This window comes from Oryctolagus cuniculus, chromosome 4 (assembly GCF_051225735.1).
Source record: "Oryctolagus cuniculus isolate XC-2025 breed Fujian yellow rabbit chromosome 4, ASM5122573v1, whole genome shotgun sequence".
In the NCBI taxonomy this organism is placed as follows: Eukaryota; Metazoa; Chordata; class Mammalia; order Lagomorpha; family Leporidae; genus Oryctolagus; species Oryctolagus cuniculus.
In genome coordinates this window covers 88,176,222-88,203,388 of record NC_142870.1, presented here as the reverse complement: position 1 = coordinate 88,203,388, position 27,167 = coordinate 88,176,222, and the positions used below count along the sequence as shown (strand labels likewise).

Below are 27,167 nucleotides of genomic sequence, written 5' to 3'. Positions count from 1 at the left end.
AAGCAGCAAAGAAGGAAAATATCACAGTTGTAGTTTATCTTTGATTAAATACAAAAAATACTGAAAATAAAGATGTTTCAGAAACATGAGATCATTTTAAAAACAGTTATGTTTTTAATATGCCATCCTTTGCGTGAAGGAAAGGCAAAGAAATATCAGCAAAATTAGAAGGAAAAAAATAATCAGTGCCAAGTTTTTTTTTTTTTGACAGGCAGAGTGGACAGTGAGAGAGAGACAGAGAGAAAGGTCTTCCTTTGCTGTTGGTTCACCCTCCAATGGCCGCTGCGGCCCGCGTGCTGCGGCTGGCGCACCGTGCTGATCCGAAGCCAGGAGCCACGTGCTTCTCCTGGTCTCCCATGTGGGTGAAGGGCCCAAGGACCTGGGCCATCCTCCACTGCACTCCCGGGCCACAGCAGAAAGCTGGCCTGGAAGAGGGGCAACCGGGACAGAATCCGGTGCCCCGACTGGGACTAGAACCCGGTGTGTCGGTGCCGCAGGTGGAGGGTTAGCCTATTGAGCTGCGGCGCGCCGGCCAGTGCCCAATTTTCTAAGGGAAGAGCTAATGAAGTCTTTTGTTGGGATCCTCACAAAGTAACTGTTGCATTCTTCCTTGTTATTTCGTGTTTTCTCAATTTATAGACCTAGTTATATTTTGTTTTATGTTGATACTTACCAAAAAAATCAGCTTAAATATCAGTTTGGCAAAAAAGAGAATAAAAAGAGAATTTACTGCACCTTCTAGGGAAAGACAGAATACAGAGAAGTAGCTAATGACTAGCATTATATAACAAGGTTCCAAAACAGACTAATGGGTATCATAATCAACAGCTGGTTTAAACTATAGTACATGAAAATTAAAGTTTCATTTAATAAATAAATGTTATAGGCAATGCTAAAATATTCTCATTTCCATTTTAAGTCTTAATAGACATGGTTAATGTGGATGCTACTCTGTCTATATAAAATATTTGTTCTTACTTTAATATGTAATTTAATTTTTAAAATCAACATTGAGGTTTCATGGTAACAATAGTTTAAGTGTCATAAAGAAAATCTAAGTCACACCAAAACAAATACAGTGCCTAATAAGTACTTACTAATATCTGATTGGTATTACTTCACTTAAAATTTATGAATTCTATGTGAGATAAAGGGATCATGCATTAATCAATTCAATTGCCTCAAAGCTGGCTTGAGGTGGCAATACTTACCACTTAATAAACAAGGAAAAGGAAACTCAAATGCATTAAATTAGGCATATTCAAGATCACACTAATGTGAAAGCAAAGATAGACTCAAGTCTAGTTCTTCAGATTTCATGCCAGCATCCCTATGACCCCAGCAAGTTCTCCAAGTGACTGATTTTAAGGAAATAGATGTTTGCTAAGGCTGCTTATCCATAAAAGATGGACCCTAGATGATTTTTCCAGTGCCAAGTACTATGTGGCAAATGAGTCAAGCTCACTCTCTTCTAGCCCATATCCTGTGATCTTCCTTTAAGAGCTCAGTGTCTCTCCCCCTTTTGATATAATATTGAGAGTTCCAAGGCCAAACTGGCAGCCAACAAACACAGTTTTTTAATTGCATAGTGGTTTTTTGTTTAACATAAAGAGCAAGTATAGGTGCACGTGACTCACATTTGTGCTTAATACTGAGAATTAATAAATATAATATTTTATATATTTGACTTCTTAAATTATAGATTAAAAATTGAGTCCTTATGTTTTCTCCTTAATCATTCATTTTCACTCTCCACAAAAGCAATCATAAACATGAATCAAGGTCCATTTTTTATTTATTCCAAGATATATGAAACTGCTTTGTGCATTTCCAGTTTAGGTAAAGGTATCATGCCATATGTATGGTCCACATTTCCCATATCCTAACAAAACTGCTCCTTTGAAATCTGTGCATATATATATGCACATACATTTAAGTCATTTGTTTTATAGGAAAAAACACATGTTAAGATGATTCAAAATGTCTGTGAAAGAATAAAAGAAATGTTTTGGGGGGCAGGTGTTGTGGGTTAAGCCACTGCTTGGGATGGCCACATTTCATATTAGACTATTGGTTCAAGTCCTGCCTGCTCCTCTTCTGATCCAGTTCTCTGCAAGTACTCCTGGAAAAGCAACAAGTACCTGAGTCCTACTACCCATGTGAGAGCTCCAGAAGGAATTCCTGGTTCCTGGCCTTGGCCTGGCCCAGCCCCTGTTGTTGTAGCCATTTGGGACATAAACCAGCAGATGGAAGACTCTCTCTCTCTCTCCCACCCCCAACTCTAGCATTCAAATAAATAAATCATTAATAACACATTGGTTTAACTTGGTGCAAAAAATTTTCAAATCCATGGTTATTTTCTTCATAATACACATTTATATGAGCTCTTAAAATCTTAATTTACTTAACTCATTTACTTTAATTCCATAGTTTGTATCTCAACTGATAAATTTATTTTCTTTTAAATGAAGTACTTCAGTTGATGCTAATCTTTTACTACTATAAACCATGAGGCAATGAACTTTCAGATGCATGTCTCTTCATAAACGTTAAAGTTTCTGTGGGATTTATAAAATAAAAAAAAAGTCATAAGCAGGACATAAGCATTTTCAACTGTTCTATATGTAGATCAATTTTCTCCAAATGATTGTATTTGTTTAAGTTTCCACCAGCATTTTTTATTTTTACCTATTTCCTAACACTCTGCCTGTCAAAAAAAAAAAAAAAAGAAAGATATCTTCCTATTGGATGTGTAGTGTCTTCCAAATTAAATTATTTTAGATGTACACACTCCCTGTGATTTACCGCATACCTTCTTTTATACCTTGCAAATTTTCCTTATTTCTCCTTAGGTACATGAAGTTGAACTCACTCTATTTGACAAAGAATAAAGCTGCATGAGCTGGATTTCTCAGATCATGGGTTCATTTGAAATACATTATCATTGTAGCTGTATTATTCCAACCTAGGTTTCCATGGAAATGAAGCCTTGATAAAATTCATTCTGGGAGATTGGTAATCTCTATAAGTATTATTTAAGTTTTGTAGAGATGTCCTCTAGTGCCTACAAGCTGAATAATTTGCCTTCTCTTGTTTCAAACAATCTTTATAAGAATGTTTGCTTTAATCTGTATATTCCAAACTAATTAATGCTAATACCAATTTATGTAACCCTTAGATGCTGGACTGGAGATTGCCATGTGTGCATTTCACCCTGGCTGTGATGTTGATGCTGTGGGGCTCAGGAAAAGTGCTCTCAATGGACGTAGCAACAGAGGTATTGGAAACTAGCATAAGTCATTCCTGCTAGAATCAGAGACAGGTGCAGTTGACACTTAGGAAAACGCCTTGATGACACAGAATTAAAGAAATAAATGTGTTTCTATTGCTTTATTTTATTGCCAACCTGATATTCAAGATAAAAAAATTAATTGTAAAGAGCAATAACGATTGATTTTCTCTTCACAGTGCATTCAGAGCAACCCAGTTATCTAAATTTTAGAAGACACTTAAAGCATGTATAACGATGTGCCTTCCTTGAACAAAAAAGTGTTGAGGAAATATATTTTCACGTTAGTCACTTTTTTTTAAGATTTTATTTATTTATTTGACAGGTAGAATTACAGACAGTGAGAGGGAGAAACGGAGAGTAAGATCTTCCATCTGCTGGTTCACTCCCCAAATGGCTGCAACGGCCAGAGCACGGCCGATCCAAACCCAGGAGCTTCTTCTGGATTTCCCACACAGGTGCAGGGGCCCAAGCACTTGGGCCATCTTTCACTGCTTTCCCAGGCCATACCAGAGAGCTGGATAAGAAGAGTAGCAGCCAGGACTAGAAGCAGTGCCCATAATGGATGCCAGGGACACAGGCGGAGTATTAACCTACTGTGCCACAGGGCCAGACCCCCAGCCACATTTTAATTACATCAATTAACATCAAGATGAATTGCTTTTATTTGAAAGTTGAAGTACTTGTCATCCCAAAGTTTCAGTAGTTTTGGTCAAACTTTGCATTACAGTACCAGTTCTGGGTACCATGAAAAGAGGTATAAAGGGAATTGATATTTCTACTCAGAGAAAAGTTAATTTGGTGTATTACATCTTACTGGAAATATATTTTCTATGTAAGTCTTAACAACAAGAACCTGAAGTGCATTTAACAAAAGAATAAATTTTATATAGTTCTGTTTGTTTTTTTATATTATTTATTTGAAAGAGAAAGAATGAGAGAGAGAGAGAGGAAGAAAGAAAGAGATTTTCTCTTTTTTATTTTTTATTTTTTGACAGGCAGAGTGGACAGTGAGAGAGAGACAGAGAGAAAGGTCTTCCTTTGCTGTTGGTTCACCCTCCAATGGCCGCTGCGGCCAGCACGCTGTGGCCGGCGTACCACGCTGATCCGAAGCCAGGAGCCAGGTGCTTCTCCTGGTCTCCCATGGGGTGCAGGGCCCAAGTACTTGGCCCATCCTCCACTGCACTCCCTAGCCACAGCAGAAAGCTGGACTGGAAGAGGGGCAACCGGGACAGAATCCGGCGCCCCAACCGGCGCCGCAAGGCGGAGGATTAGCCTAGTGAGCTGCGGCGCTGGCAGAAAGAAAGAGATTTTCAATCCACTGATTCACTAACTACAGTGGCCAGAGCTGAAGCCAGGATCTGAAATTCCATCAAGATTTCCCCCGTGGATGACAGGGACCAAGTACTTGAGCTGTCACCTGCTGCCTCCCAGGGTGTGCATTAGTAAGAAGCTTGAATTGAAAGCAGAGTTGAGACTGAAACTCAAAAATTCCTATATGGAATGGGAGTGTCTCAGGCAGAGTCCTAGCTAATGTATCAATAACTACTTCACTATGATTTTTGTGTGTGTGAAAGTTAAGAGTACAAAATAAAAGCACTTTTTTTTTTGAAAAATGCCTTAGGATATAATTAAAAATCCTTTACCCTTTGAAAGTCTCTTGCTGTCTAAATTTTTTCCTGATGAGTATGGAATCCTGTTCTATATTTTCTATGTTGTTGGGCTTATATAGGAAATAGAACTTGAGAGTTTAAGATAGTTTTAAACCATTTTGGGTTCTGCATAGTAAGTAACAAGGAGCTGTAAGAGGTTTTTAATTTCCTCTTTATATGATGAAAATAGTGTTGGAGATAACTCATTTGGTAAGAGTTTTCAGGGTGGCATAGAAGAGAGGAAACAGGGAGATACAGAACCAAGCTATAAGGAAAATGATTAAGTGGTAATCCCTGAACTACAGAATGACGGGGGAGCATGAAAAATGCTCTCTGTGGGCCTCGGAAGGAAACAGATACATTTCACAAATTAAAACACATACTTTTGTGACTTGGATAAAGTACAAAGTGGCACTATACACAACAAATTAATAAATAAGAAATTTTACATGGGGTAATGAGGTTATAGGATACCTCTGACATGTTGTTGGCACTTTTTAATATCTATCAATAAATTAGATGCACAGAGTTGGTAATCTCCTTGGGCTCAGAGACTAGATTCTGTTCCCTTTTGTATCCTTTAAATCTAAAGCAGACCTGGTACATAGTGAATTCCTAGTAGCTTCCATCACTATAGAATGAATGAGTGGTGAAAAGAAAATAGCTTGAAGTTCAAGTTTTTTAAGAATTTATTCAACAAACACTCATCAGAAATAAACTGAGTGTCAGCTCTCAACAAAATACTAGCTGGGCCTGAGAGCAAATAAAAGATAAATACACAAAGTCATTATCCTCAAGTTATGATTTAACAAGGAAAACAAAAACAAAACATTACAAACACTCTAACACAAGGTAAAATGTAGTGAGTGAGATGATGAGAGAGGGATGGATGACACGCTGTGGGAATGAATAGGAAGAATGAAGGGAATGCTAATGGGAAAATTTGAAAGAATGATCAGTTAACATCCTGTATTTTAGAGGTGAGCCTGGAGCCCTTTCCCTCTGTGTTCTGTTTTCTTTGGTTTTCTCTTAGATATACCCCACCTCTGCATGTTTCAGTTCCCAGAAGTCTGGCTTTTTCTCTGGAACATGATTCCATGAGAAATTATAAAAACTTATGTGATGAGCATGTTAGCAAAAGGTAGCAAAAGCCAGATGCAATGGCTGTACTGATTTGAAATTGTTTTCTCTAGAAGAATGGAGTCACCTTTCTCTGCCCTCTAGGCCCTTGATCCTGGAGTCACAGATGTGCAGTCACCACCCACAATCAGGGAAGAGAAATCTGCCACTGAACTGGCAGCAAAACTCTTGCTTCTTGATGAACTGGTGTCCCTGGAGAATGATGTAATTGAGACAAAGAAGAAAAGGAGCTTCTCTGGTTTTGGGTCTCCCCTTGACAGACTCTCAGCTGGTTCTGGAGATCATAGAGGCAAACAGAGGTGAGTGAACTCTTGGAGAAGGGAAATTTTCGTTTTCTAATTCTTCCTTACTGAATTCCAAAACAGAGAATTCCACATAGAAATACAGCACAAAACTCATGTGTATACAGATTTGAGAGTGCATTAGCTAACTTGTGGGTTTAAAGGTGTGATCTGGGATGTAACTAGCGGTCAGAATGATTCGGTAGTATGCATTAATATCTGTGCAACGTTTCCTAAGGAAAATCCTGTGGTATGCAGATATGAAGCATTCTTAAAGACAATACTGCATTTGAGAGGTGAGAGGCAATGTATGTACTGGAATAAATGTTCTAGTCAATTGAGTTTTCTATTCAACAGAGGTCACCAGAATACTATTTTGATTTTTGCCTTTTGTACAAGATTTTCTAAAAAGGTGAATGAGTCCATTTTCTTCTATCAGGAAGCAATAAAGCCCTCCCAGGACTTGGAATTAGAATACACATGTTTAAGTCAAATTTCTGCTCATTTCATGCCAAATATCTTACCCTCATATCTTTCCAGCTTACTTATCCATAAACTGAGAATATTTACTTACCTACATAAAAATCAAACGAGATGATCAAATGAAAGTTCTTTCCATGCTGTTAATTGTAAGAATTACAATAATTATGTCACCTATTATCATTAAATAACTGCCAGTAATTTAAACTAATTTAATTTTTACTTCAGGATCTGTGCTTCATGCTGTATATTGGAAATGGCATGAGACCACCAAATTAGTGGACCCAGGTATTTGAAGAATTGACTAGGATGAATTTGCTTACCTTAAATATCCAATTTCTTTATAAATTCCTGAAATCCTATTTAGTTTTATATCTTAAATGTCTTCAGAATAACTTCTGCCATTAAGGCTTTCCTAATTCAGGACTTCTTTTTATTTTTCCAAATTTGTTCTTTGTGCAATCTTTCCTCACCTGCACTTCCATCACCACTATCACTCATTTATCACCAAAGTACCTTCTGCTCTGTACCAGAGTTTTTGCTATCACTACAGCAAAAACCTCTGTGTAAAATGTAATCCATTGCTTGCAACATGAAAATCAAACTCCTTAGCTAATCATATAAAGAACTTCAATATCTAGGACCTCATTTATTTGCATCCTAGCTCCAGTCTGAGAGACAAAACAATAATATCCAAGAGAAACTACAGGAAACATTGGGAAATAGATAGAAATATTTTAATAATAGGGGGTTTTAACTCATTTTTAAAAATCATAGACAAATTTATTATATCGTAAAATTTCATAGATGACCAGGCCGGCGCCGTGACTCACTAGGCTAATCCTCTGCCTAGCGGCGCCGGCACACCGGGTTCTAGTCCCGGTCGGGGCGCCAGATTCTGTCCTGGTTGCCCCTCTTCCAAGCCAGCCCTCTGCTGTGGCCAGGGAGTGCAGTGAAGGATGGCCCAGGTGCTTGGGCCCTGCACCCCATGGGAGACCAGGAAAAGCACCTGGCTCCTGGCTCCTGCCATCGGATCAGCGCGGTGCAGCGCACCGGCCGCGGCGGCCATTGGAGGGTGAACCAACGGCAAAAAGAAGACCTTTCTCTCTGTCTCTCTCTCTCACTGTCCACTCTGCCTGTCAAAAAAAAAAAAAAAAAAAACTTCATAGATGACCTACACAGTGTAATCAGTAAAATACACTTATAAATGTATCTTTAATTTTGAACTACAATATTTAAGAATATAATTTCTTTTCAAGTGAATAAGAATATTCATAAATTGTTTCTAACTTTAATTTATTTCAAAGATGGGTCAGGGGAAGATGCCAGTGTTGTGGCACAATGGATTAGGCTACTGCCTAAGATGCCTACATCCCATATGAGTGCTAGTTTGAGTCTCGGCTGCTCTGCTTTTTATCCAGCTCCCTGCTATCGCTCCTGGGAAAGCAGCTGAAGATGGTCCAAATGCTTGGACTGCTGCAATCCATGTGGGAGACCTGGATGGAGTTCCAGGCTCCTGGCTTTAGCCTGGCTCAGCCTCAGCCATTGTAGCCATTTGCCAAGTGAACAAGCAAATGGAAGATCAATCAATTTAACTTTCTATCTATATTCCTCTCTCCCCCTCTCTGTACCTCTGTGTTTCAATAAATCTTAAAAAAAAAAAAAAAAAAAAAAAAAAAAAAACAGGAAACTCTTCTATCTGTTGGTCCTTCCCCAAATTTCTACAATAGCCAGGACTGAGCCAGGCTGAAGTCAGGAACCCAGAACTCCATCAGGACCTAAGTATTTGAATCTTCACTTGCTGCCTCCCAGGGTGTGCATTAGCAGAAAACTGGATCAGAAGTGGGGCCAGAGGCATTGTGACACAGCGGGTTAACACTTTGGCCTGAAGCACCAGCATCCCATACGGGCGCTGGTTCGAGACACAGCTGCTCCACTTCCAATCCAGCTCTCTGCTGTGGACTGGGAAAGCAGTATAGGATGGCCCAAGTCCTTGGGCTCCTGCAGCTGTGTGGGAGACCTGGAAGAAACTCCTGGCTCCTGGCTTTGGATCCGTGCAGTTCCAGCCATTGTGGCAGGTTGAGGAGTAAACCAGTGGGTGGAGGACCTCTTTCTCTCTCTGCCTCTCCTCTCTCTGTGTAATTCTGACTTTCAAATAAATAAATATATCTTTTAAAAAAAAGAAGAAGTGGAGCCAGGATTCCAACCTAGGAACTACAATATAGAATGCAGTTGCCCTATGCAGTATCTTAAGTACTGTGCCATGATACCTGAGCCAAATATTCATAAAATTTACCATATCTGAATTAACAAACAAAACTTTAAGAAATTCTACAAAATATATATATTACCAAAGCATTCATTTACTAGAATGTAGTAAAACTAGAAAAAAAAAAACAAGACTTTCTTACCTAGAAATTATAAACCATGTAATTAATTGCTTTATCAATTGAGAATGCTCATACAAAATGAACTTTATTAAAATGCCTTATTAAAAGCAATAATGATGAAAATATGTTACAGGCAAAGTAATTGTAGAAAAATCAAGATTATTGTAATGAAAATAATGCAAACATCATTCCAAAAAACTAGAGAACAGCAAAATAAACCAAGAAAGGCAGAATATAGTAATTAACAATGACAAAAGCTGAAATCCGTAAGTTAGTACAGCACAAGATGTAACAAATAAACGCAAGGCTTGTTTTTCTTATACCAATAATAAGACAAGTCAGTAAAACTAACTAATAAATGATTAGAAAGCAATTTACAAAATCAGAAATTATAAGAAAATAGCCAGCAAAGAGGAATTTCATAAAAAGATTAGGAAACTACTTTATTCAACTGCATATAAATAAACAATATCTAGGGGAAAATGGACAGATTTTTTGAAAAATACAACTTATAAACATTTAATACAATAGACACAGACACAATCCTATCACCTTGATTTTTGACTTTTTTATTAATAGAAACAGATTTCATATATTTCATAGATAAAATCCAAGAAGATAACCATAATTCCTTATTTCTCTCTCTCTCTCAATCCACCCTTCTTCCTTTGTTTTCTTTCCTTTCATTTTTGCAATAACATACTTTTAATTTACTTCATAGCCACAGACTTAATGAACCACTAAACATAATGTCCTACAAATAAAAAATAAAAGACAACTGTTCCACAGGAATATATACAGGGGCTATAAACAATAATCAAATCATAAGGTGTCAGTTTCATGCATATAGATGGTTTTATCTTGTCAAGAGAAAGCCCCAGATCCATATATTTTCACAGGAGAATTTTACTAAACCTTAAAGTAGCCAATAATACCAATATTATTTTACGTTTTCAGAGCATAATTAAAAAATAGAATTTCCAAATTCATTTGTTGAAATAAGCACAATATTGATTCCTAAACCAAAAACATTATGCATAACAAGATAAAATCATATCTAACATTCTTAACAAACAGAATCCAACTGCACTTTAGAAATTCTATCTTGACCAAATTTTTTATTTTTTATTTTTTTATTTATGTTTTATTACAACAAAGTAAATATGATTCAAGAATTTTCTTCATTAACAGAACCTTGGGTGAAAAGAATATAATTATAATTACAAATGAAAGAAAAGGCAGTTAGCAAAATCTAACATTTATTCAAGTCTAAAAAAAGATAATAAAAAAGAATTGACAGATACTTCCATAACCTGATGTATGTGTATATGTGTATGTATGTACCTCAGACCAAAAGTCAAAAGTCAGTATCTTACTTAATTGTTGGATTTACTGGGAGCTGTACTGAAGAGAGGAATAAGAAAACAATGCCTATTATTTCCACTATAATTTCTAAATGTATTTATTAAAGAGAAGATAGTTAAAGTCATAAGGCTTGGAAATGATGAGGTAAAAGTTTGCTTATTTCCACATGATATGTTCGAAAACCAACACAATCATTGTAAAAACTACTAGAACAAAGCTCTAAATAAAAATAAGAAAATATATTAAAAGTTAATAGGACACATTGTATGAGAATAGAGTTAATCTATTAAAAAGAGAATGGAGTATATTAAAAAGAGTACATTAAAAGAGAGTATATTAAAAAAGAGTGTATAAAGTTAATTGAAAATAAATCTTAGTAAAAAATAAGACTGGGAATAGGAGAGGAAGGAGAAAGGGGGTGGGAGAGTGGGTGTGAGGGCAGGTACTGTGGAAAGAATTACTATGTTCCTAAAGCTGTATTTTTTAAATGCATGCAAATAAATAAATAAATACATCTTTAAAAAAGTTAATAACTTCTGCATACAAACACATCTCATATGAAAGGTTAAAAGACTTATGTACTGTAGCACAAAAATAATAAAATATATAGGCAAAGTATGATTTTTAAAGATTTATTTATTCATTTGAGAGGAAGAGTTACAGAGAAAGGGAGAGACAGAGAGAGAGGTCTTCTATCCATTGATTCACTCCCCAAATGCCCACAAAGGTCAGAGATTGGAGATCTGAAGCCAGGAGCTAGGAGTTTCCTTCCAGGGCTCTCACAGGAACCCAAGCAATTGGACCACCTGCTGCTGCTTTCCCAGGCCACTAGCAGAGCTGAAGTGGAAGTGGAACAGCCAGGACTGGAACAATCGCCCATATGGGACACCACCACCCGTAGGAAGAGGCTTAACTTACCACACCACAGCACCAGCCCCAAGAATTTTCAAGTACATGAAAGAAAATGCAAAACATAGAAAATACCTTGGTAACAAAGAATTTTCAAAGTGCATATAAGCTAAATGATAAAAATACAGGTGAAATAGACTAAGACAGCACACAATGGAATACTACTCAGCTATAAAAGGGACTTCCAAAGGTTCAGAGAAAAGATGTATTATGAAAAATCCTGCATGGATTTCAAAAAAAAATTTCACCTTATAGCATTAACTTGTCTAATTAATGAATAAAAATGATAGAATAGTAACTTTAATAAAATGATGGATGAAGCATTAACTGCTGCTAGTATCACAAAGGAAAACCAATCATTGTATGCCTCCTGCTGAAAGAACACAGCACCACCCATAAAATAATATTGCCAGAAACAAAAGACTTATCTTTAGATTTACCTACCAATTTTCAGAAAATATGGAAAACGGAAATAACTTCTGAGACACTACAAGATACAATCAGCAAAATCTAGACTGAGGAAACTGCAGCAAAAATAACCTGTCTTGTGTAATAAATAAATTACAAGGATTTCACCAGAGGGGAAAAAAAAGGTAGACTTAGACTTATTAACCAGTTGCAAGGTTTTTTGTTCCTGATTCAAACAACTATCTTTTATAAAATTAACATATGAAGAAGACATTTATGAGTATAAATAGTGACTACTTAATGACATTAATTTAGTTTCAAGTTTGAGTAAGGTTTTAATTTTTGTTAAAAATGAAATGCCTCAGTTAAATATATAAACATGAATGATAGATTCTCCTTAACTTAGCAAGGGTTACTCAGATGGAGTCATGTCCTATCCTGATCATTGCCTTATTTAGCACAACTGACATCCTGACCATCATAGCTTAGCAACACAGTACATCCCAGGGCCTCTGTGGTTTACTGTCAGGATGGCGTGGCTGACTGAACTGGGAGCCACAGCTTCCCAGCATCATGACAAAGTGATGTCCCACCTATGAGTAGCCTAGGGAAAGATCAAAATTCAGTGCATGGGTTCCACTGAATATGTTTATCTCCCACACAATGATGAAATGGAAAAGCTGTGAGTGAAATCACAGTGAGTGGCAAACTATCCGTATTTATCTGAAATTTGCTTCATGGTATGGGGGAGTAGAATAGAAACACAAGATTTGCAATAAATTGGTAATGTTTTCCTTTAATGATGAGCACACAGGTGTTCACTACACTTTTCTGTTATGGCGTGTGTCTGTACTATTCTGAAATACATTTATAGAACTAAGCAATGAAAAATAGAAGATTAGACCAATAGAGTAACAAATACATCATAGGATAAGGCTAAGGAAATGACTCAGAATACATCAAAAGTATGGCAAATAGAGTGAGAAATTGTAATTTATAGTAATTAAGAGTTTTATGGGGAAATAAAAAAGAAACAATTACTATTTGAAGAGATTATGGGTATTTCATCTAAATTCTTTAAGAAAGTTTTAAAGACATTCTCAGATTCAACAATAACAACAAATTTTGACACAAAGAACTAGTATCTTTTTGACCAATGAAATGGATGAACAAGAATTATTGTGTTAAGAGAAAAACATGTAAGAGATAGCTTTGAGTTTGAACATTTTGGGGCATGTTCTTGAAGGGTGAGCTGAGTAGCATGGCATGGGCTCCATATTAGATAACAAGAATCAGAGGATGCCGGCGCCGCGGCTCACTAGGCCAATCCTCCACCTAGCGGTGCCGGCACACCGGGTTCTAGTCCCGGTCGGGGCGCCGGATTCTGTCCCGGTTGCCCCTCTTCCAGGCCAGCCCTCTGCTGTGGCCAGGGAGTGCAGTGGAGGATGGCCCAAGTGCTTGGGCCCTGCACCCCATGGGAGACCAGGAGAAGCACCTGGCTCCTGGCTCCTGCCATCGGATCAGCGCGGTGTGCCGGCTGCGGCGGCCATTGAGGGTGAACCAACGGCAAAGGAAGACCTTTCTCTCTGTCTCTCTCTCTCTCTCTCTCACTGTCCACTCTGCCTGTCAAAAAAAAAAAAAAAAAAGAATCAGAGGATAAGAAATAATGTTGGGGAGGACAACTGAGGTCACACAGGGATATTGTTCACATAACTATTCATATCTGTGCCCTTGGAACTGAATAGTGAAAAGTCCATGTTGGCTTGGTCTGTATCCTGGAGCAGTTTGTAAAGGACCCACTGAATGCTAGATAAAGCAAGATGTTGGATAAAGCAAGTAGAATAGTGATGACCCTAGGAGGTTAAAAATGGCCTTGTCCTTTTCCTCTTTTCTCTGTTTACCTTCACCTCCAATTATTTCCAGGCACTTGCACATAAGCCCTGTGCACATAAAAGCTAAATATTTCCCCTGAGTTAGATTCTTTAGGCCTTTATAATTTTGTTTTTAATAATTAACAATATATGCATTCAACTTCAATTCAAATGATATTTCTCATGAAATTTCACTGTAGCTTTCAGTTTTTACACTGAATTGCTGTGCTTGGTCTTAAACCAAAAATTTGTATTTATTTATATTTATTTATTTGAAAGGCACAGAGCAGAGAGAAATACAGATTTCCCATATGCTGTACAAATTCTATGTCAAATTCTATCTAGAAGAAACAAATAAATATATATTGTTTCCTATTTTATATTGTTTAATGTATTTTTCACCTGAATATTTTTTCAACATTTTCAGTTACATATACAAATTTAATTATCAAGGCAATACTAACTGTGTTTTAAAGTCTAAAATATTTTTTCACTTTATTTCACTTGTTTAAAGCCTTCAGTGTACGAATGGTCACTCCAGTTATGCAAATAAGGAAGCAGACATGATTATATCTGTGTCAAAATAGTATATACTATCTAAATGACCCTCTGATGTTAGAAGATGATCACTGGCCCAGAGTAAAAAAATGGTTTGCCTCATTCCTTCATATAGTACCAAAAATATATTGCAAATACAAGAATAATAATATTCTACATTTGAATTTAATTATTATTAAACATTTCCACAACTATCATTGCTCTTTAATTGTCTCTTTAACATTTTGAGGTCAGTCAAGCAAGTAATGTTATGCGTCAGTCAGGGTACCTATAGGAAACGGGCATCTTGAAATAGGAAAATTTGAGGAGGCTTTATTCACAAGAAGACTCTAAAAATCTGAGTATAAATGGATGGATCATGGTAGATGTTTTGGCCCTGGCCAAAACACACAGTGATGGGAGAGGATCTGAAAATAAGAAAGAGGATTGTAGAGTCAGATGCTTTAAGAGAAGCAGTGAACTGCTCAAAGGCATAGATGACTGGAAGGGGTCTTGCAAAGAGAGGGCCAGGAGAAAATTATCCTGGCTTTTCCTCACTCCCCTCCAATCTCGCTTGTGAAGGCTGCCTATTGGTTGACCCAGATCAAAGCCAGTGGGAAAGGAGACTTTTATGTGGTCCAAAAAATCAGCATCCTGGGGACTCAGAGTAGGATGAAAAAATGTAGAGAGTAGATCTGGAGAGTATACGGAAGCACAATTACACATGTTCTGTATACCCAGGTACATAAGCGCTTTGTTACAGAATATTACTAAAACTAAAAGACATCCCCTATTACATAATCTGAAAATCAATTTCATCTCCCACCGACATGCACTAAAACCCACTGAGAGGTACCTGTTCTTTATCCCTAGGAAAAATCAAAGGCAAATCCTATGGCTCTACTCGGCACATTGAAATAATAAGAATCCTGTTGGTCATTTTTACTAGAAAAAATAACCATATTTCAGTAATTTTAAAAAATGCTCATATCTTAGCCCAAATCATGAATACTATGAAAGCTTCTCATTTCCCAAGGTTGGGCCCCAATAAAACTCGAAGTTGCAGTGGGAAGGGCATTGTGGTCAGTTTATCTTTACTTTCTCCATTGTACTAGAAGAGGCTGCCATTTGTCTTCATTATAATTGAGGATGGAGGCATGAGAAGTAAAAGAATGCCTTACTTGACTGATACTTCCATGATGTGGCACTCGTATTCTCCGGCTTTGGTAAATTCTCAAAGCTATTAATTTTTTTCAAGAAGTATTGTGGGCCGGCGCTGTGGCTCACTTGGTTAATCCTCCACCTGTGGCGCTGGCATCCCATAGGGGTGCCGGGTTCTAGTCCCAGTTGCCCTTCTTCCAGTCCAGCTCTCTGTTGTGGCCCAGAAGGGCAGTGGAGGATGGCCCAAGTGCTTGGGCACTGCACCCATGTGGGAGACCAGGAAGAGGCACCTGGCTCCTGGCTTCAGATCAGTGCAGTGCCGGCCATAGCAGCCATTTGGGAGGTGAACCAACAGAAGGAAGACCTTTCTTTCTGTCTCTCTCTCTCTCACTGTCTATAACTCTACCTATCAAATAAAAAAAAAAGTATGGCACATAGTGGTCATCACACAACCCTCATTAGGAACGTTAAGATGACCACAGTCAAGCAAATTAAGTATCACTTCACATTATTACTTTTCTTGTTCTGAAAACACTTGCAATCTCTTAACAAACTTCAAGTATGCAATACATTATTATTAACTTTGTTAATAGCATAACTAATTGTACTAATAATTATTAATATTAACAATATTATCATTAACTATAGTCACTAAGTTGTACATTATGTCTCCAATACATGATTCTTTTTAAGTACAATTCTAGAACTGTCTAAACTAGACAATAGATTTTTGAATAATATATACACAGGCTGTAAGATAAGGAAGAGCAAGGAAATGATTAGACCAAAATTTAGTCAAAAGATTACCTCTGAGACTGAATCATGAGAGAAAGGCAAGATGGGATGGGGAACACTTGGGTTGTCTACAGTGCTGGTAATACTTTATTCCTTATGCTAATGCTGCATACAGGAATGTTCATTTTCCTTTTATTTAAAACCGAGCATAAATTTATAGACTCCTTATGTGTACTGATTTTCAACTAAACTTTTAAAAATAGTTTTTCTGCCTTTTTTGAATGTAAAATAGCTTTAGAAATGGAATTACCCATGAATTTAAGTCCTAATTTGTAGTATATGTTTTAGAGTAAAGATTAAAGTTGGGTTTAAAAAAAATCCAGTCATTCCCTTTACATTAGTTTGACAAACATTCTTTATTTTGAAACTACTTACAGAATATTTTAGAATGGAAAATGTGGACTGTTTTAAATGCATCTGTAGTCATGTCATACCATTATTTTGTCACAAGAGGGACTAGATAGTCAGAAAGTATAGCTTTCCCTTTGGTGTTAGGAATTTCTTCTAACATTTATGTATATGTTACTGCATGTGTGATAGAGCTTAGTACTATTATATTCATTTTATATAAACAAAAATTTTAAGATTACTAGATTGCAATTTACTTCCTAATAGCTAGGTTGTATAGATTTTAATTTCCTGTGCAACTGATTTTTATTCATGTATTTTGAAAAAGTGATATGACTTTTGAGTTAGTACAAAATATATAAAGCATTGAGTGGATTTATAAATATTTTAATTGTTTTTTTTAAATTTAGTTTCAAAATATTCATGAGCAAGTCTTAATCTTAATTTTGACAAGATAAAGTAATTGTGGATCTGTTGTTAGAATAACATCATAGTGCAGTGAGGATTATCTTAATTTTATCAAAGATAAAGAGGCTTAGAATAACAGACTTTCAGAGGGTCACACCAACAGTAAGTATTAGGATCAAACAGTCCTCTATCTCCTGGTTTCTGATGGCTTTTTAATCAAATCTGGGGGGAAAGAAGGGAAGGAGAAATAGGGAAAGGGAGAATGAAGGAAGGAGAGAAAGAAGGACAGATGGAAAGGAGGAAGGGAGAAAAAGGAAAGAAGGAAAGGAGGGAGGGAGAGAGGGAGGAAGGAAGGGAGGGAGGGAGGGAGCGAGGGAGGGAGGGAGCGAGGGAGCGAGGGAGATTGGAAGAAGCTAGTTAATTTTGATTTTCACCAGGAACTCAATTGCTTCTCATTTGCTTCAGCAGGCACAGATCAACTGTAATAAATGAATAAAGAAAAAATGCTACTTTCATTTATTTTTGTCTTCATTAAAATATAAATTGATAATAGGGACCAATAAATGTCTGATTAAATTTGTAATGGTTTATGAGAGCATCATAAATCTGATGGGAAGAATCACTGTATTCCTAAACTTGTACTTATGAAATTGGTACTCATTAAATAAACAGCAGTTTCTTTGGGGAAAAAAAAGAACAGGAAAAAGAAAAATTCTTGTTTTTATTGACAACATTGATTCTTTTTATTTATTTTTTTTTTGACAGGCAGAGTGGACAGTGAGAGAGAGAGAGTGGACAGTGAGAGAGAGAGACAGAGAAAGGTCTTCCTTTTGCCATTGGTTCACCCTCCAACGGCCGCCGCGGCCAGCGTGCTGCGGCCGGCACACCGCACTGATCCGATGGCAGGAGCCAGGTGCTTCTCCTGGTCTCCCATGGGGTGCAGGGCCCAAGCACTTGGGCCATCCTCCACTGCACTCCCTGGCCACAGCAGAGAGCTGGACTGGAAGAGGGGCAACCGGGACAGAATCCGGCACCCCGACCAGGACTAGAACCCGGTGTGCTGGCGCCGCAAGGCGGAGGATTAGCCTAGTGAGCCATGGCGCCGACCAACAACATTGATTCTTGATGGGAGTAGTAGGACTCCTTTTTCACGATGCTATTACCTCTCCTTCTCCCCCTTATTTTTTTTAAAAGATTTTATTTATTTATTTGAGAGGTAGAGTTATGGACAGTGAGAGGCAGAGACAGAGAGAAAGGTCTTCCTTCTGCTGGTTCACTCCCCAGTTGGCCGCAATATGGGACGCGGGTGCCACAGGCGGAGGATTAACCTACTGTGCCATGGCATCAGCCCCTTACTCCCCATTCTTAAAATACCTGGAAAGGATTATTCTTCTTCCTTTTCATCTGAAACTACCCCTGAGAATTCTGTCCATCCTAGATGGTTTCTGCCTTACCCCTTCCCTGGACTTAAAATGGTAGAACAGTTAGAAAAGGAACTGAAGGATCAAAGAACCTCCCAGAATCTTATTATTTTAATATTTTCTATTTTTAACTACATTACACTTAGACATAAGCCTTAAATCTTATAGAAAAATTTACAAGTATAGAAAAATGCTGCTATAATAAATTATAACATTTATTAGCTTCAAACAATATAAATTAATTATCTTAAACTCTATCAGTCAGATTCTATCATATCCTCACTGTGCCCCATAGCAGGGTACTTCAAAAGTGTGTTGAAAATGGAATCAGAAAAGAGGTATAGGATAGAATATTTGATTTAGTTATTAGACACCCACATTCCATACTGGAGTTCCTAGTTTCAGTTCCCAGTTCCAGATACTGATTCCAGCTCCCTACCAATGCAGACCCTGGCAGGCGGAGGCGATGTCTCAAGTAGTTGGGTCCCTGCCATTCATTTGGGAGAACTGGGTTGAGTTCCTGGCTTCTGGCTCAGTCTTGGCAATTGCAGGCGTTTCAGGAATGGAAGATAATGGAAGATAATCTCTCTATTTATCACTCTTTCTCTCTTTTTCTCCCTCTTTTCCTCTCTCCCTCATATTCTCTCCCTGTCACCTGAATAGAAAAAAAATAATTCCACTTGCTCCACTTGGGTACAGAAAAACATTGAAACTCATGCATACATTTTCCACAAAATTTTTGAAATACATTGTATGTCATTCCCAACAACATTTTCGATTTTCCTTTTGCGTTCAATAGAGTCACATGACTCGGTTTTAGCCATGATTGGCAGCTAATATCCTCTTACATGTTACTCTGTATTCTGTCTTTCACTTTTTCTGCCATCTGAGCACAGAAGATGTCAAGATGTGAGATGGCTTGAGAGGAAGATTAATGTCCTGCCTAATCAAGTTATTGGCAGAATTGTTTCTTTACAGCTTGTAGCACCAAAGTCCTCATTTTCTTTTAAAAACTTTCAGAGGCCACAGGGTGCTGTGATTTCTTGACCTTTTCCTGTATCATCACAGGCAGCGGTGGTGGGGGAAGTCGCTCTCAGGTCGCTGTTCTCTTCTGTTCCTTCTTTCGTCATCATCGTTACTTTGAGGACCCCAGGGAGTAGACTGCACCCAGCAAGATGATTCAGGAAAATCTTCCTATCTCAAAGTCACATATTTACAGAATGTGGGATTATGACATGGATACCTCGGGAAAGCCATTTTGTGACTACTAAAGTAAAATAATTTCTTAAGAGTATATAAATTCACTTATGTGTGAAAAGATAATTAAAAATATAAAGGAGAGATTTTTTCCTTCTATTTAAATAGCCATTATCTACAAATATATAAAAGAACTTAAAACATGACTGATACTCATACTTTTTATTATTCTTGACAATGATTTTTATGCTAATTTTCCAAAAAGTATTTTTTCACTTGGTTATGAAGTTAAAAAATACAAGAGAATTTCAAAAAGTTCACAGAAATGTTATAAAAGATAAGTTTATTTTGGTGGAAAAAAATCACATGGAAAAAGTCCATGTGAGGGGGTCTTCAACAAGTTTCTGGAAGGGGACCGCAGGTTTTTCCACTGCATGTGGGAGACCCAGAGGGTGTTCTGGGCACTGGCTATAGCCTGGTCCAGACTTGACCATTGCGGCCATTTGAGGAATGAACCAGTGGATGGGAGATTCTCTCTTTGTCTTTTCCCCTCTCTCTCCCTGCCACCATGCCTTTCAAATGATTCAAAAAAAATTTTTTTAAAGTTAATTATTTTGGGCCAGCGCTGCGGCTCAATAGGCTAATCCTCCGCCTGTGGCACCGGCACCCCGGGATTCTAGTCCCGGTCGGGGCGCCAGATTCTGTCCCAGTTGCCCCTCTTACAGACCAGCTCTCTGCTAAGGCCCAGGAGTGCAGTGGAGGATGGCCCAAGTCCTTGGGTCCTGCACCTGGCTCGTGGCTTTAGATCAGCACCATGCACCGGCCGCCGCGCACCAGCCGCGGCGGCCATTGGAGGGTGAACCAACAGTAAAGGAAGACCTTTCTCTCTGTCTCTCTCTCTCACTGTCTACTCTACCTGCCAAAAAAAATTTTAAAAAAATAAAAAATAAATTTTAAAAAGTTAATTATTTTTAATTAAAAGTAAGTAGTGTTTGTTAATTGTAAGTTACAGCAATAAAAAATCTCCTGTGTCCACATTGTCCTCCATACTTCTCAGAGCCTTTTAATAAAGTATTTACTTACCAATATATCAGACTGCTGTTCAGTCCTGATAGTTAAGGAAAAAAAATATTTATTAATAAAACTGAGAGATAGTATTCCGTATTTACATAAAATTTTCATTATTCTGAGAATAGTTAATTATAGGTTTCTTAAAGAAAAGATCCATTTATACAAAAATAGTCACAAAAGAACTTTATATATATATTAGGTACACAGTAAATTATGCTAGGAAAAACCTCAAATACTGAGACATTCATTTCCTTTAGGTGCTTAAATTATTCTTTTGTTTAATCTATCAATTTTGTTTTATTTTAAGGTTATAACTTCCTATTTTTACAGACAAAAGCTGCACATATTTTTGGAGGTGCTATGTGATATGTCATTAACATGCATATATTGTGTAATGAACAATCAGGGTAAATATATTAAGCTCTTCAAATGTTTAATATTCTTTATAGTAAAAACATCCATAATCCCATCTTCTGTACTTACATATTAATAACATAATGCAAGTAATTAGAAAAAAGAGAAAGAGCCATTAAAATTTTGGAAGTAATATTTCCTTTAACTCTTTAAAGTATTTAAAATTAGGTTGTCTGGTGGTAACATCACTGAGATTTTCAAGGAATGAAGTTTAATTACAGTCAAAAATTACAGCAGAAATCTTTGCTTTTAGGGGAAAATAACTTTAAGATTCCTTCCTATTCCAAAAGTGTTTGATTGTTAATGATGTTCTACTTCTTGATCAAAATGCTTATTGCACTTGCAATCTTTCAATTTCTTATATTGTTTGCTTAAAATATGAATGGAGCTTCAAAAAGACAGTGGGAAAATGAAATTAAAACATAAGTTTAGAGACTGGTGCTGTGGGACAATAAGTTAAGATGCAGCCTTGAATGCTAGCATTCCATATGGGCACCAGTTAAAGTCTTGAATGCTCCACTTCCAATCCAGCTCCCTGCTAATGTACCTGGGATAGCAGCAGAAGATGACCCAAGTTCTTGGGCCCCTGTAACTCAGAAGGGAGTCCTAGATGGAGACTCTGTATCCTGGCTTTGGTCTGGCTAATCCCTGCTATTGCAGCCATTTGGAGAGTGAACCAGCAGTTGGAAGATCTTTCTGTGACTCTCCCTCTCTCTATGTAACCCTGTCTTTCAAATAAATAACTAATTCTTAAAAAGAGATAAATTTATTTTGGTGCAAAAATTTAGAAATCCTTACATACGAAAGGTCATCAAAAAGTATATGAAAAATACATATAAAAACTATGAAATATTTTCAAAATTATTATGTGCCAAAATAACATTTTTACATTCTGTTTTCCATGAACTTTTTAAGTACCTCCTTATAACCTATTTTCTGTTTAATAATTCAGCAAGAACACCAACATATTTTTAAGTCACTTACCTTCAGCTATAAGGCAAGTCTCTTACATCAACTTGTTCACATCTCTCGCCTTTATCATTATGAATACTCAAGCATCTCTTTATTCCAGGTGAAAGTTACACACAAAAGTTTTGGGACCTGTCCTGTTAGGATTTTGGCTTGATAACTCTAAGTGATGGTAACAACAAAATAAATAGAAATGTTTTAAAAATGTTTCTTTTTAAAGAGCTAATTCTTAGCATACTTGAGCTGAAAGGTACATTTGGCCTCTTGTAGCCCCATGTGGATTTTTTAAAGCTTTATTTTAATATAGAAGCTGTTTACACCATTTCAGCATAAACTGGACATACAGAATACAAGTAAATGTAGACCATCACATCCAAAGCTTCTGTGGGTTGTCTCAATGAAGACATGAGAAGCACACTTACTCCACATTAAGTCTTAGCATCAGCACCATTTCCTTTCCCATCATCATTCTTTCTCCAGGAGAACCATTCTAAGGCAGAGATTGCAAAACACCATGGACCCATTCCAGTCTTTCTCAATTAATAGGGAAATACCATCTCAAAGAAAGAAGGAATATACCCAAACTAAAGCACTTATCCGATTAATATGCTGCAAAGGCATGGCTTTTTCATGTGGTCTATTTGAATTTGGTTAAGATAACTACTCTAAGCCTCACATTTCTCATGCATATGTAAAATACAGCTAGTAATACCTACCTCAAGAGATGTTGAAACTAGAACATGCTTGGCACATGGTGGGTCTTGGTGAATGGTTAACTATCCTGATTATTCCAACTCCAGATCTGCATGAAATGAAAGAGCCAAAGCAATGATTGATTAATTTAAAATTCACCTTGATTTTCAGAAAAGTAGTAGATCATCCAAAAAGGAGATTTGGTATTCCCATGGATCGGATTGGTAGAAACCGACTTTCAAATTCCAGAGGCTAATTGACTCCAAATTGTAAGTACAATTTGGGTAAGTAATCAAGTGCAGGCACTTGATTAACATTTCACGATCAACAAAAGTATCCACCTGGTTCATAATCTCACTTTTGATATTTTGGCTTATAAATCACTTTCCCAAACACTTCTGTATTCAATTTCTTTATTCATGTCAAAGAATTTAAATTATACCTAGGTCTTCTTCACCCTCAAAGAGTAATGAATTAACATTTTTACAGATTTCTATGTGATTATTGACTGTTAATATACAAAACAAGGTTTAATATTCCAATTAACCTAATAAATTGCCTTCATAAATATACATAAGTATGTAACAATCCCTCTGTTAAGGAAACGCATTCCAGAAATACACATCATTTTGTTGCTCATAAATAGATTACTAGAATTATAGTAACATGAATCAAAAGACAGAATGGTGTACCAGGAAAGTATTAGCTACGGAATCAAAACTTATCTAAATTCGAATTATGTCACTCATGCATGACTTTGTTTATGACAAGTTATCTTTTCCACATCTTTTACATTTAAATAAACATATATTACATATTTTGAAGATTAAGTTTGGTGTTTGATGTGGTCCAAGAACCTGATGGACACACATTACATGAAAGATTAACAGTTTATATTATAATTGTGAAAATTCACTTTCTGCCAAGCCCTTAATGAGTGCTTCACACACATTTCATTCATCATCCTGTTCCATAAAGTAATACCATTACCATCTCTAATGTCTTGAAATGCAGTACTGTACCATGAAAGGGGTAAAATTGCCAGGGAGGGAGATCAGGACTTACAGTTCAAACAGCAGGTCACCTATTTGTTAGCTATGAGACCTGGCTTACATTCTTAAACCTTCTTCCATAAAATTAGAATCATAGTAATTTCTACCACATAGCATTTTCTTGAAAATTACAGAATTGACACATATTAAGCACTAAGAATAGTGTCTGGCATGTGTCAAGTACATTAGGATCATTAGTTACCATTAAACATATAAGAGGAAAGAAAGCTTTGATATGTTAACTTAAAATTCCTCATAGACAAGAAGTGATGCAGATAGAATTAACATCCAAAAGCTTAAGTTCTGAGTTGTGCTAAACATACATTTCATCATATATATTGCATATTTTAAACACTAAAATCTTTTTGAAGATGAAATCTACATGATATATTTTCTCCCAATAGGGCTTATATAAGGTGAATCCTCCCTGCCAAACAGGTAAGACAACCTGGACTAGAGAAGAGGAAATTAAGCTTTTGACTTTTCTCATGAGGGCCCTCAGACCAATGATGCAGAAAATCTCCAAGCATCACATCATCCCTAATCCTCTCACAATTAAAATGTCCCATTTGTCCCCTCTTTTTCAAATGTTCTAAAGCTATAGAAGGAATCTCAACTATTTTATTCAAAGAATGACTTGATTCAAAGAAATTTTATTCTCCAACGAGTTGATTGATGAAGTTCTACAGTTATTTAATGTCTATAAATACAGGAGGACTTACTGAATGCTGCCAAGAAAATCATTAAAAATTCAGATGAAACCTTGTTTTTTTCAGATCTAGAATCCCAATTATGAAGAGAACTGAATTAATATAATGGTTTCTAAATCACTACTGGGTGAGACCCAAAGTAGTAAAGTATGTCCTTCTCTTAACATACTTTGTTGAGAATCTTGACAATCTTTATCATTACTATTAAAATCTGAAGACAATCTTTATCATTACTATTAAAATCTGAAGACAATATCACACAAAAAATAGGTTTAGAAAACTTACCACATTTCCCCTTTTTCTTTCATCAGTCACTGTGGGTTTGCCTGCCCAACCATTGTGTTTCTATTCATTATTTCCCACACTCTTCCCAGGATTTCTGAGACTTTTTTTTTTTTTACTTCCTCATGGGAAGCTTCATATGATATAATATATGAATTACAGAAGCCATAATATAATAATGTTTATAACTCTTTCAAATTTTCAAAGTTATGTTTTATATATTCTGTCTTACCATTACATATTCCTTTGAATTAAACAGGAAATGTAGTATGTGCATTGCTCAACAAATAACAACTTACAAAATTATATAATACTCCCACACTCATGCTGCTAAGTTTGAGGACATAAGGTTTCATTGAATACAGCCCCACTTTATTAACAATTAAATAAACAAGGGCTACAAGAGAAAATCAATTTAGCAACATTTTATAAACTCTTAGGCAGACCAGATCTAGGTCCTAGTTCTTTGGACTTCTAGACCAATATCCTCTTCATGACCCATAAGATTTTGGTGCTAAATTCTCTTACTTGTATGCTAACCTCATTAGTCACACAATTCTAAAATAAACAGAAAAGATATATGAGATGTTATGAATATCTTGTTTTGCTTTTCTGGGGGCCGATATATTCTCTTTAGGAGCAGGTTTATTTGTGGATTTTTACCTTCTTGGGTTCACTGTGAGTCTACATACTATATGTAAAACTAGTATCTAATTGTGGAAGTTTTCCTTGATTTAAGATCAAATTCAGATACAGTGCTGTGTGCTATTTAATCTTCCCTCATATATATGTTTTGTGAAGATAATCTTATATTTATACAGTGTCTTCCTCCACTCATTAATATAGTAAATCAAGGCTTTAGTTTTTGAAGTCTCTAGTTCTATCCAAATCCAAAAACGTATTTTCTCTAAGTATATATAGCTTTTCAAAACGTGATTATCAAGTTCTAGGACTCTTCCATTGAAATCAGGAGGCTTACTTGATGAAATTAAATTACTGATGTGGTTATTGATTTTTCTGCCACTTGGTACCGAATGCATTGATTTTTGGTCATGAGAGACACATGTTGCTATATTACAATGACAATTTTTCTCTTAGAGCCATCATCATTATTGAATAATATAAATAAATTAATATAACTCTTAAATACAGCAGGGTTGCCCTATTTAAATGCCTGTATATAATTGGATCTCTGAAACATCATAAAAATACAATGCATTCCCATAAGAATTGTGCAACATCCTCTGAAACAATATTGAAAACTAAAGGCAAATATAGTAGGCTCTTGAATAAAAGAATTCAGACTAAAACATTTTATAATTTTATTGAAACTTCAGCATCAGCACTCAGCCTGGACTTTAAAATGCACTTTTGATGTGTTTTAATCTGCTGTTATCTTTTTGCTTTATTATCCTTAAACTAAAACTATTTTATATAAATATAAGCTATAGTAAAACATCATGTAACCAGGGGTCAAGCTCTTCTCATGTATGGTTGATGAATTTCCAATTGATCTATAGATTTTGCATTAGCTTTAACAATTTCAACTTTTGTTTTTGTAGATGTGACTTCTTGGATGAAATGTCACAGAGATATGGAAGATGCGTTAATGAAATTCTTCACACTCCTGAAGCATTAAAGAATTGACATTCTGCAAATCTTGAACTTCACATCACAGTATTGTTACATCTTCAATTAAATTGAGAGATCATTTTAATGCTTTTATATTTTTTAAAAATATATTTTGATTATTTAGGGAAAGTTACCTTCACCTCAAAACTTACTTTTTACAGTAACAATAAAAACCACAACCCAGTGAAATGCTTCCTTATATGCCTTTTCCAGTCACATTTTTGCAATAAAAGTAAATACTGAAAGATGGATTAGTTTCTATAATATTTATATACACCCTGTTTGTTTTTTGTAGGGAAATAAGAAAATGCAACAGTATATTCTTTTATACTTTTACTTCTCTCTTTTCCTTTTCCTACGAGTCTATTGAGTAATAGTTATAAAATTATGTGCCTTTTACCATATTCAAGTTTCAGCCAAAGTCAACCAAATAAAGCAGCCCTGGGAGCATGTTGACTTAGGATTAAGAAAGTGAAGGATAGCATTTCTTTGCCAAGCTTGGATATCTTGTGTCCACTAACAACTTTCCATTTGTCTAAGTTTTAACTTATAGTTAATCAAGAACAGCAATGGCTCATTAAGAGGAGGAAGACTATACATAAAAATAACACCTAAAAGTTGGAGGAAAGTTAAAGTTTTACCAAGTAGTAAACCATCTCAGCTGTTAGAGGACAGTTAGGTACAAACAATTT

The 27,167-nt window shown here is 36.3% G+C and overlaps 1 protein-coding gene across 2 annotated transcripts in view; it reads left to right on the top strand.

Moving 5' to 3' along the window:
• The window catches only part of OSTN (osteocrin), a 37,147-nt gene extending 10,423 nt beyond the window's left edge, over positions 1-26,724 (top strand). The window contains exons 2-6 of one of the 2 annotated variants that reach the window (XM_070073176.2): positions 3,179-3,277; positions 6,166-6,380; positions 22,971-23,068; positions 24,256-24,289; positions 26,406-26,724. In XM_070073176.2, coding sequence (XP_069929277.1) covers positions 3,179-3,277; positions 6,166-6,380; positions 22,971-23,055 — 399 coding nt within the window. In that variant the 3' untranslated portion in view covers positions 23,056-23,068; positions 24,256-24,289; positions 26,406-26,724. The remainder of the gene's footprint in view (positions 1-3,178; positions 3,278-6,165; positions 6,381-22,970; positions 23,069-24,255; positions 24,290-26,405) is intronic. The other variant, XM_017346706.4, reaches the window with a different exon arrangement.
• Positions 26,725-27,167: the final 443 nt, after the last annotated feature.